We start from the raw sequence: 11,156 nt of genomic DNA, 5'->3' as shown, positions 1-11,156 counted from the left end.
GGTATAGCCACGTACAGGTACAAGTGGGAGCAGATGATAACAGGGTTCATTGGAGAGAGCAGCGGGGAAGGCAGGACAGACAGCCAGATGTGCACATCTGCCATCATGCAGGGGCTTTTTATTAAACACACAACAGCAAACTTCAGAGCCCTCAGCTGAAGCAAAGGAAGCGTCAGACACCACCATTCGCAGAAATGTCTTTATAATGCCAACCCACACAATCGCTAGCTGGGTGCTACCACCCAGTGCATTGGAACTACGTGCTCCCTGGACTTGGCCCCCAGCCAGAGGTGCTTCATCTTGCAAAGATCTGTGAGACACAGAAGCCATGCAGCCAGGGGCCTGGCTCACACGGGTGCCTGGCCAAGGGTGGCCACTGTGCTGATAAGGGAAAGGGTGGAGAGTGAACGACAGGAGATAGCAGAAAATATCTACTTCTCCTCCACCCTGCTTTGCAAAGAGGGGCACAGTGAAGGAGGGTCCCAAAAAGCCACCTTGGAGCATCCTGCCAAGACCGTGGTGATGGCATGGGATCTACTTGTAGGTCACACAGTTCCAGGTTCACCCCCTTGGAGGCCGAGAGGAGGAGGAGTCCAGCCTCTCAGACACCTGCTAACTTGAGCCATCCCTTCTCTCCCCATTTCTTGCTTTCCCTGGAGGTGGGCAGAGTTTGCTTAGAGTGGAGGAGGTCATTACTGACTGTGCCTGCGAAGCCTTGTGCCAGCAGAGGGCACGAGAAGTCACAAAGCCCCCATGGCACCTAAGAGGAAAGGCAGGTGCCCATCAGAGGAAGTCCCAGTGCAGAGAGCCCAGCAGACGGCTCTACACCGTGCAGGGCTAGTGCCGAGGGTGCACCGGGCAAGCCCTGGGCAGTGTGGCAAGCGTCATCTCTCCTTCCAGGCCCCAAGTGAGGCCAGTTGGGGTGGGGACTGCAGGTTTATCGGGTGGCTTTCCTGCCTGATGGGGTGCTGCCAAGGGCATTCTTGCCCTGGAAGTCCTTGGCGTCTCTCATTCTTGCACCTGTAGCCTTGGCCTGCCTGCTTTGGGTGCTGCCAGAGCTGCCTGCCACGCTGCTGGTCCCGAGTTCAGCTCCCAGGGAGCTGGGGTGGTAGCCGCAGCTGTAGTTGCTGCTGCTGATGACAGCTGGAGAGAGTGAGAGGAACAATAAGTGTCCATTAGCAAACGACAACAGTCCTGTGACTGCAGACTGGAGAGGAGTGTGTGTATGTGTGTGTGTGTGGTGGCGGGGGGCTTCTCCCACCTACCACACCCAGTTTCATCAAGGCTGGTGGTCTGAAGCCCTGCCACATGCCAGACTTTGTATGCAAAATGATGAGCAGGTGGTTTAGACACCTGGAGAGTCGAGAAAAGTGTATGTTCCTGATCCTTTGGCTAGAGGACAGCATGATCTCAGCCACTGTGGCCATTAGGACCAAAGGGAGCCACTTTCCCTGAGGAGGTGGAAGTTTGCAAAGAATTGTTCCATCTCAGTGGTAGCTGGCTGAGCCTGGAAGGGACACTCCCAGGCCATGCCCTAGTGCCGTGGGGCTGAGGGTACCCTGCCCAACCCCGTCCACTTCTCTAGGATACTCACAGATGCTCACTGGAGATGGGTTCTCACCAGACATCCTGCAAGATAGAAAATTCAAGCATCAGTCCTCGGGAACATTGGCGTCTCAGGAACTTAGCCCTTGTGGGCTCCGGCTATCAGCCATATGTCCTGGGATCTCATCTTTTTCATCTCGCAGAGTGGGGGTGATAAACTCCATTTCATAGAAGGGACATTCTGGGAGTTATCAAGACATGGTGACCAGTATGGGCCAAGCTGATCATCAAAGCCAGAGGCTACCGACACCATGGGCTTTGCTTGTGGCATCACACAGCCTGATGTGGTTGCTATCCTTTTGCCTGTATGTCTGCCGCCAGTCCCACATGCCACTGCTCTTTCTCACCTTCTGCCTGCTGTGAGGAACTCTGGCCTCTCCACTGGACACCAGTCCCTACCGCTCGATGGCTCCCTTTCCCGCAACTCTACATGCCCCCCAACTCCCTCCCCCGTACCTGCACTCCTCGCCCTCCAGCAGCTTGCGGTAAGTGGCAATCTCCATGTCCAGGGCCAACTTCATGCTCATCAGCTCTTGGTAGTCACGCATCATCCGGGCCAGCTCCTCCTTGGCCTGGTGCAGGGCGGCCTCCAGCTCATCCAGCTTGGTCCGGGCATCCTTGAGGGCACTGTCCCCTCGTTGCTCGGCATCGGCCACAGCCGTCTCCAGGTTGCCACACTGAAAAGAGGGGATGTGGATCAGGAAGATCATCAGGATGCTTAAATAATTCTCAGATTACAAGGATATACAGCCACTTGACTCCCTCATTTTGTGGATCAGGCCCAAGCACGCAGCCAAGAAGAGCTGTAGGACCCACAAGTTTCCTGCTGTGGGCAACTTTTTAAGGGGGTTTCTGTGGCACTCTGCAATAGCAGGTGCAGCTGAATGTGTGGGGAAATGCATGCATGTCTGTCAAGTTGCTGAGAGCCTGGGTCTGGCTACAGGTTCAAGTACAGGTGCAGGAGGATCTGGTCTGGGACTCCAGCCAGGACAGCCCTCAGGGTCAGATGGCTGAGGCCCCCACTGTGAGCAGCTTCCTGCTGCAGGACTTCTGGCCAATGGGAACCTTCTCATCTGGGAGCAGCATGGCTGAGCCTTTCTAGACTCTTCCAGGATTCTGCAGGGAGGGACTGTCCCAGGGCTCCCATATCTCTATGGGCATGAAGCTCCCTTCCTTAGAGTAGCAAGCAGGTGCAGGCCCTAAACCGCAGCCTTAGAAGTGGCTTGCATGGAGCATGGGGATGAGCAATCAGATGTCCCCTCCAGAGAGGACAGGACTCCCAGTGTCTGTGGCTCTGCTGGCTGTGCACCCAGTGTTGCTAGGGAGACTGTTGAGTGTGACAGGAGATGAATGGTCTTGAGTGTTCTGATATGGGGATTCCATTACTATGTGCAGTTCTGCTTTGAGTGGTCACAGGAAGGACCTCTCCCCCCATGCCTGTAAAACCCTCTCCCAGTTGACACCGTGTGTAAGATTCACTGCCGGGGCTGGCATGGTGGTGCAGCATGCCAAGCCACCTCTTGTGGTGCCCAGCATTCCATATCAGAGCACTAATTCAGTCCTGAACATTCTACTTCCAGACCCAGTTCCTAATGCATCTAGGAAGGCAGTGGAGAATGGCCCACATCCTTAGCCCTCACCACTAGCTAGGAGACCCGGATGCACCTCTTGCCTCCTGCCTTCAACCTGGGCCAGCCCCGGCTGATGCAGCCATTCAGGCAGTGAAGCAATAGATGGAAGCATATTACCTCTCTCTCTCTCTCTCTCTCTCTCTCTCTCTCTCTCTCTCTCTCTCTCTCTCATGTCCTGCCCCTCAAATAAGCAAGTGCATCGAGAGCCAAATAAACCTTTATTGTTGCTGGCAGGCAAGACAAGGTTCCCAGGGAAGAAGGAAGCAGCACCATGGCCCTGGGCAGGAAGGCCTGAATGGCCCCTCTAAGGTCATGTCCCTCCCTCTGTCTCCAGGACAGGAACTCAACATGACCACAGGGGCCCTGACCCACACCCTGCGCACCCAAAACTGTCCTGTGGTCAGTGGGAGGAGGCAGGGGATAGCACAGCACCTGCCCTGAGAGGGATATACCAGAAGCGATCCTGGATGGATTTATTGGACCCAGAAAAGGCCAAGGAAGAGGAAACTGGGATATAGCCCTGACCTCATCAGTAATCAGTGAGAGGCCTGGCTCCACTTTTATCTCAGAGAATTGCACTGCTGGGGGACGGAGGGGAACATATGGACAGGGCTGCTGAAACAGGGTGAGAGGAAGGGAATGAGGGTGATTGGGGGATCCTACTCCAAGGAACCCCAGCCTTGCAGTTTCTTTGCCTCCCCACAGTGGCTCCATACTGCTCACCTGCTTCTTCACGCTGGCGATCTCACAGTGCAACCTCTGGATGAGCCGGGTCACCTCTGAGATCTCACTCCTGGTGTGTTGGAGGTAGTCACCGTGCCGGCCAGCTGCCAGCTGCAGCTCCTGGATCTGCAATTCCAGAGGCAGAATGGTGGTGATGTGAATGGAGGGAGACAGATCCTGGGAAAATGTTCCCACCTCAGAGGCAATCCAGGAGGTGGCCGGAGCAGGTGATGAGGCCGGCACCTGTGTGTCTCTGCACTCATTGGCTGGTGGCGCTAACCCAACAGCCCACTAATTCCTTGTGACAGCTTCTTGCCTACTTAACTGACATACAGCCTGCTGTGGGCTGGAAAAGGCAAGGATGCCATTCACACTTCCTGTGCCCTCCCCTGCATCCCTGTAACATGTATTTGCAGAGGGCAGTGCTGGGAATACAGGTGAGGTTTCTGCAGCCCCTGTTTCACTCACATGGTTCAGAGGCAAGGGGAATCAGAGATCCCGGGTACCCTTGGGGTGGTGTGGTATGAACCAGATTAGGACTTCCAGCTGAAAACGCCTCTAGCTCACCCTGCCTCCCTCCCTGCCCCTGTTGCTGGGCCTCTGGGAAAGAGGAAATGACATGGTTATGGACAGGGGAGGAGGAAAAGGAAGAGACTGTGAGAGTGAGCTGTACCTGTTGTTCTGACTGATGGTGGCCTTGAACAAGCATGGCAAGGAGCACTTAGCAGGGACCCTGGAATAACTCAGCTGCTGAGGATGCCCCAGGACACCCCTTCATCTCAGAACTCCTCCTATGCTGGTCAGGAGAGTGTTCAGGCTCCCTCACCTCAGCCCCACCCCGTGCACCTGTAGCCACGCTCTTCCCCTTGTGTGGTTGTGTGACAGGAGCACCCTGAGGCCTCCCTCTGTCCCCTCTCTGATCACACCATGACTTCTCTTTGCAAATCACCTCTGTTGGAACCTCGCAAGGACCACCACATGATGCCCACCTTGGTCTGGTACAATGCCTCGGCTTCGGCTTTGCTCTTCAGGGCAATGTCCTCATAGTGGGTGCGGACCTCGGCGATAATGCTGTCCAGGTCCAGCGAGCGGTTGTTGTCCATGGACAGGATGACAGAGGTCTCGCTGGCATGGGTCTGGATCTGGGCAGTTTCCTGAAGTGAAGAGACAAGGTCAGAGTCAGCCTCCCCCCTTGGCTTCCTGCTTCCACCACGCCAGTCTCCTGGACCCTTGGCTCCTGGCACACTGGGTCAGAAGGAAGCATACTACCACCTCCCTCAACTTCATGGACTCCAGGAAGCAGTGCTTTCTGGGGCTGGCATTAGGGCACATTTCAGAGCACAGGTTCGAGTCCTGGCTGCTCTGCTTCCAGATGCCCAAGTGTGTGAGCCCCTACAGCCAACATGGGAGAACTGGATGGACTTCCTGGCTCCTGCCGTTGAGCTTGACCCAGTCTGGCCACTTCTTGGCTAGCAGCCAAGAAACTGTACTTCAAGAGGGACTTTGTGAGGCTGTTCTGTCCCCTGTCCATGGGCAAGGCCACCCTCATAGCCCAGCCTCAGGATCCTGTTCTGTCATGATGGGTCGGTACAAGCTTTACAGCTGTCTGTCAAAACCCCTCCCCGCTTGGGGGCTCTCAGCCCCTCCCTCAGGCCTCCCCCTGGCAGTGTGTGCCAGAAACAAGTTGGGGCAGAGTGAGTAGAGAGCAACAGGTGCCTTACCGCCTCATAGAGACACTTAAGGAACTTGATGTCTTTGTCCAGGGAGTCCACTTTGGCCTCAAGCTCCACCTTGACCTTGTACGCTGCGTCTGCATCCTGCCAAGGGGTCCCCAGAGCCAGTTGGGAATGTGACCCAGTCTTCAGCTGCCTGGCCCTGCTCCCTGCCCCCGGCCCCATAGCTATCTATGCTCACACAAAGGAGAAAATGAGTGGGCACAGCCACTCTGTGTCCCCCTGTCTGCCTCCGTCCACCACCTAGACATGCCTTACTCTGCTAGGACACCAAGCCACAACCCACGGTGGCTCCTGCAACCCTCCTCCGCCTCTCCTCTCCCCAGCAGCCTGGACTGAGGCTTCCCCAACCCCATGCAGGTGTTTGGGGCTGGAAACGAGGAGGCCAGTGAGATGGGCTTCTGTCTTCATTACCTTCTTGAGCGTCACAAACTCACTCTCTGCTGCTGTTCGCAGGTTAATCTCAGCCTCATACCTGTGGGCAGTGAGATGCAAGGGCAAGTGGCCTCAGGCCCCACGGCCAAATCCAGTCACCACCTATCCCCAGGATGGGAAGTCAGCGGCCACTAGGGGGAGTGTGCCCAGCCCTGTGCCCACAGGGCTATGGAGCAGCCACAGAGCCATCAGGGGCCTCGGAAAGGCAACTCCTGACCCCTTGGCAGGAGAGGGGAGGGGGCTCACTCACCTCTTCTTGTAGTCCTCCACCACATCACGCATGCTCCGCAGCTCCGAGTCCAGCCTCACACGGTCCCCGGACAGTGTCTCCAGCTGTTTCCGCAGGCTGCTGATGTAGCCCTCAAAAATGGGCTCCAAGTTGTTCCTGCAGTTTTTGAGGTCCAGCTGCTGCAGCAGCTCCCACTTGGTCTCCAGCACCTGGTTCTGCTGCTCCAGGAAGCGTACCTGTAGCCCCAAGCAGCAGACCCCTGAGCCCACCATGGATATGCACACACCCCATAGGCTCCCCAGGAGACACAGATCTGGGTCCAGGCCTTTGGCACACCTGACGTCTCCTGAAAGCCACACCCTTTACGCACGCTCGTGCCTCAGCCTCCTGCAGCTTGTTTCCACTGCCTGACCTGGTCCCGGGAGATGTCCTGCCCTATGTCTCATCCAAGTATCTTCCTGTGCTGTGGGCACTGGATTCCACTAGCCTTGCATCTTTCAAGAGCTGGAGAGCTCAGCTCTGGCCTTTGTAGCCAATTGGGGAGTGAAACAGCAAATGGAAGATCTCTCTCTCTCTTTCTCTCTCTCTCTCTCTCTGCCTTTCAAACAAAATCAGCATATCTTTTGAAAAGAAAGGGAAAGAACTGGAGCTGACCCTCGCTCTCCCTCCTCATCCCATTTCCTACCTTCAGCTGCCAAGCACCCCCCAAAAGGCGACCATTCACATCCTCCACCAAGCACACGGACCTGTCCTCCCACTGCTGACCAGGGAGTCCTTCCCGGGGCTCCAAAATCACCACCATCCCACTTTGTCCTCCTGCGAGTCTCACCTTGTCGATGAAGGAGGCGAATTTGTTGTTCAGAGCCTTGATCTGTTCCCGCTCCTGGCTACGCACTTTCTGGATCTCAGGGTCCAGTTCCACGTTGAGGGGGGCCAGGAGGCTCCTGTTGATGGTGACCTGATGGATGCCCCCTGGCGGGCACACCGGCAGACATGTGGACCCCAGGGCCACGCTGCCAAACATGCTGCCTGCAAAGCCACTGGGCCGGTTCCCTCCATGTCCAGAGCCAGACCCAAAGTTGTAGCCACCTGCCCTCCCACTGCCACCAGCCCTGTAGAAGGATGCCTGTCGATTCCCCCTAGGGCTGTAGAGGCTCCAACTGCCAAAACCAGCCCCTGCCCCTTTGCCAGGGTTGCAGTAGGAAGTCACGCTGCTGCTGCCTGCAGCCCTCCTCGGCGCCATGGCCGAGTGCATGCTGAAGCTGCTCCTGTCGCCACAAGACCTGAAGTTCAGCTGCCGACTCATGGTGGAACAGAAGACAAAGTGGGCAGAAAGAAGAGGTCTCCAGGGTCCAAGGCATCCACAGATGTGGTGCCCAGCTCGCTGCCTGCTTTTATCCTCCACTGAGCCCACGACACCGGAAAAGGGCGTCTCACCACCACCACTTCACCTGCTGCGGAGGCCCCGGAGGCCAAGGGCAATGGGCAGAGATGGCCAGCCCTTTGGAGCAGCTGAGTTCCTCTGATAGCAAGTGTGATGTGCTTGCCTTTGCACATTGGAACAGCCTAATTTGGAGTTTATCTGTGCTCCTTAATAAGGGCCGTGGGGACTTATCCCCTTCCAGATCTCCAAGCTGTCTTTTTCCAGAGCTGCCTCTTGCTTGCTCATCTACCAGCATCAAGGAGCTGGGCAAACACCTGGCCGTTATCCAAAAGGGCCCTATCAGCACACCCCAGGTTTCCTCCCAAAAAACACCACCCCCGTGCTGTCTTGTCGGGGCACCAGGATATCCATGCCAGGGAAGAAAAACATTGGAAATGGCAGTGAACTCACCTGGAAAGGTGGCTCCCAGGACCAGCCTCCCCGCTAAGGACCAGAGCAGCCCAGTCATGAGAGAGCCACCCTGCCTCCGTCTGTACATGACTTTCTGGGGATCTCATCTGGGGGAGAGCCTGTCTTGTGGGGTGCTTGGTGCTGCCTTTGTGCAGCGAAAGTTTCTCAGGCTACTGGGCCTTCCTGTCATGGGTGTTACCTTCTGGGAGACGGAACAGGGACAGGGAGGGTCCCCTGCTTCTCCCTGCCCATCCCCTCAGGGACAGGCACATGTTATTCCTGAGTTTTGTCAACCTCCTGTACACCTTGGGGAGCCCCTCACACCAGCCCTCTTACAGCCCAGGGCATCGTGGGAGAGTGGGGCACTAAAAAACAAACCAATGGACAAAACCCTCATTGCAGATTTTCTTTGCATACATTGGGAGTGGCTGTGCTGCTGGTCTCTGTACATCGGCTACCCAGTGCTATCCTCATGACTACGGCTGCACTTGCACCTGCCCCAATGGTGAAGTAGATGACTCTTGTGGGGAGGGCACCCTCAAGGGCCGCAACAGCCGAGTTGCTCACATCCCTCTCCCTGGCCCGCAGCTCCAGTCATGATCCTGTCCACCATCATCAGGTGAACACTGCCTAGGGAGGAGACCAAATGGGGCATCCTGCAGCCTGTTCTTTCCACTCTTGAGCGGTGTGGCCAGTCTGCCCTCTCAGTTTCCTGGGATGGAGCACTTCATTTTAGGAATCTCGTAATGAGCACCACCACGAGATCATGTGTGACCCACGTCAAGGATGTACTGAGTGTGCCCTTCCGTTCTGATAACCAAAAGATCATCTCTGGAACCCGAGGTGGAGTCATCAAGTTATGGAACACTCTGGATGCTTGCAACTGCCAGGATGAGAGGCACTCTGCATGTGCGTCTTGTGTCCACTTGTCACTCAATAGGAAATCCTGCCATCGTCATTGCCTGGGGCTGAGCAAGCCGGTCAAGATGTAGAATGCAGCAAACAGCAAGCTGAAGCCCAGCCATATGGGCCACCCAGGTGATCAGAACACTGGAGGCAGGAGGAGAGCCTGCCTTAGGCAGGGGGTGGGAACAAGTGCTGGGCAGGAGCAGGTATTCAAGCCTGGGACACACCTGCAGCACTTTCTCCTTCACCGAGTGGTTCCCTATCACCCTGAGGCCATGACAAACAGACCCTGTCTCCCAGTCTTAGCCTGGCCGGAGGGCATGGAAAGACATCATTAAAGCTGTGACTGTGGCTTTCTGAGACAGCTGTGGGAAGGAGGTTAACAGGGGTGCTGTGTTCCTTTGAGTACAGCTCTGATGATGATGGGGAGCGGGGGACGTTCCCTGGTCATCTGAGGCCACAGCCCCCCAAGAAGCCTGCAGAACAAGGAGAGAGAGCTACACATGGAACAGAACCCAAGAGGCCACAGCTTGGGAATGATGGCAAGATGCTGGGAGCTGGGGGTGCCAGGCGCTCAGACAGGAGCAGCTCAGCCTGGAGGGGGGGGTGCCCTCTGATGGTGGCAGCCACTGTCCCAGGTGAAACTTTGGGCAATGGTGATCAAAAGCCTGATCGCTCTCCAGGAAGGCTGAGCTGGGACTGGCGTTCCCCAGCACCATGCTCTGAGGCAGGGAGGAAGCCACAGCCCTCCTCATGGCAGGTGGGAGGCGTGGCGGCTGGCTGCAGCCCAGGCCTGGGTCCCTTGTGTTTCTACTGTTCCCCTTCAGGCTTTGGAGACAAGAAGGGCATGGGGCAAGGGGAGGGGAGGCTGCCGCTGAAACAAGATCCTGCATATATCGCTTCTCAGCCTTTTGGCTAAGATCAAGTGCAGAGCCTTACCTAAGCTGGCTTCTCAAGTTCAAGTGTCCCGCTGGGGTTCAAAGGCCAAGTTAACCCAAATGGGAACAGGCAGAGGGAAGGGGAAGGCTGGTGCTCACAAAACTCCCTGCTCACCAACCCTTGGTTGCAGGGCTCCACGGAAGAATGAACCATGATCCTGGCTGCCCTGGCTTCCTGGAGCCAAGGTTTGCATCTCTGTGGCTTGGCGGTGCACAAGCCCTCATCTGCCAGAACAGCTGGATTTCTTACTGGAAATCCAGTTTCTTACTGGAACCTGGTCCACAGAGCATTTTTGAAGGGGGGAGAGACACAAGGTGGACCCGCAAGGCTGGCAGCAGCTCTGGGCAAAGCAGAAGAGATGGTCAGGTGCGAGTGAACAGGCTCCAGACTGACTGAGCCTGTGGGTGCTCAGATGCCACAGCAAAGCCCAGGAGCAGGGGCCACGGGCAGGGTAGCGGACGACTGCACCTCTGTGTATATTTGGAAATGTTCAACATGGGCTGGACGCTGCTCTCAAGGACACAGGGTCATCAGCGTGACTGTTGAATGGTGGCGATGGCCAGACTGGTGATAGTAGTGGTGATGAAGAGGGTGATCGTGGTGGTGATGGTGGTGGCTGGCAGTAACCGTGGTGACAGTGACACGGTGGTGCGGGCCAGTCTGGAGGTTGTGATAGAGGAGGGAGTACAGACAGGACGAGTTTCCTTACAGCCATGTTATGGTCACTGCCTCACACTAGGGGCTCCTCCTGTGGGATTCCTAGGAAACCTAATTGCAGGGTAATTGTCTCTGTTCTATGCAGGAGGATCTGCAACTGCTCCAGCCCTCTAATTAACCATTGCCTGCCCCACCCTGGTCCCTGGATGCGCTGCCGGACCCAGGAATGTCCCAGGGCTGAATCACGCTGACTCATCCTCGAGCCGCTACCGTGTGCTCAGCTGCATGCTACACGTGCCGCGGGCTGCCCAAGGCTCCCCCTTCGCTCTCTAGAAAGATAACTGAGCTGGAGGAGATGGAATACAGGATCCGTGGGGATGCGTGTGCGGCTGTCTCCGCTGAGGTTCTCAGTCTACACGTCTGTATTGGATCGTGGGCTTTAAGCAACTGCCTGAGACAAGCAG

The 11,156-nt window shown here is 56.3% G+C and overlaps 1 protein-coding gene across 1 annotated transcript; it reads right to left on the bottom strand.

Annotated features, from left to right (window-relative positions):
• Positions 1-937: 937 nt before the first annotated feature.
• On the bottom strand, positions 938-7,662 carry KRT74 (keratin 74). The gene is made up of 9 exons (XM_004583196.2): positions 7,186-7,662; positions 6,378-6,592; positions 6,107-6,167; positions 5,681-5,776; positions 4,949-5,113; positions 3,960-4,085; positions 2,062-2,282; positions 1,595-1,629; positions 938-1,143 (listed from the first exon to the last, which is right to left on the bottom strand). The coding sequence occupies exons 1-9, from the start codon at positions 7,660-7,662 to the stop codon at positions 938-940; spliced, it is 1,602 nt and encodes a 533-aa protein (XP_004583253.2).
• Between the last annotated feature and the right edge of the window lie 3,494 nt (positions 7,663-11,156).

This window comes from Ochotona princeps, chromosome 15, assembly GCF_030435755.1.
Source record: "Ochotona princeps isolate mOchPri1 chromosome 15, mOchPri1.hap1, whole genome shotgun sequence".
Classification (NCBI taxonomy): Eukaryota; Metazoa; Chordata; class Mammalia; order Lagomorpha; family Ochotonidae; genus Ochotona; species Ochotona princeps.
Note: the sequence above shows the minus strand (reverse complement) of the source record. Positions and strands in the feature narration are given on the sequence as shown.

What these genes read in the sequence shown, in the direction of transcription:
- KRT74 (XM_004583196.2), bottom strand. Translation starts at nt 7,662, where the DNA reads ATGAGTCGGCAGCTGAACTTCAGGTCTTGTGGCGACAGGAGCAGCTTC. An exon ending in GTGGAGGACTACAAGAAGAG is followed by an intron (nt 6,168 to 6,377) that starts GTGAGTGAGCCC and finishes CACTGCCCACAG; the next exon opens with GTATGAGGCTGAGATTAACC. An exon ending in CTGGAGGGCGAGGAGTGCAG is followed by an intron (nt 1,630 to 2,061) that starts GTACGGGGGAGG and finishes TCTATCTTGCAG; the next exon opens with GATGTCTGGTGAGAACCCAT.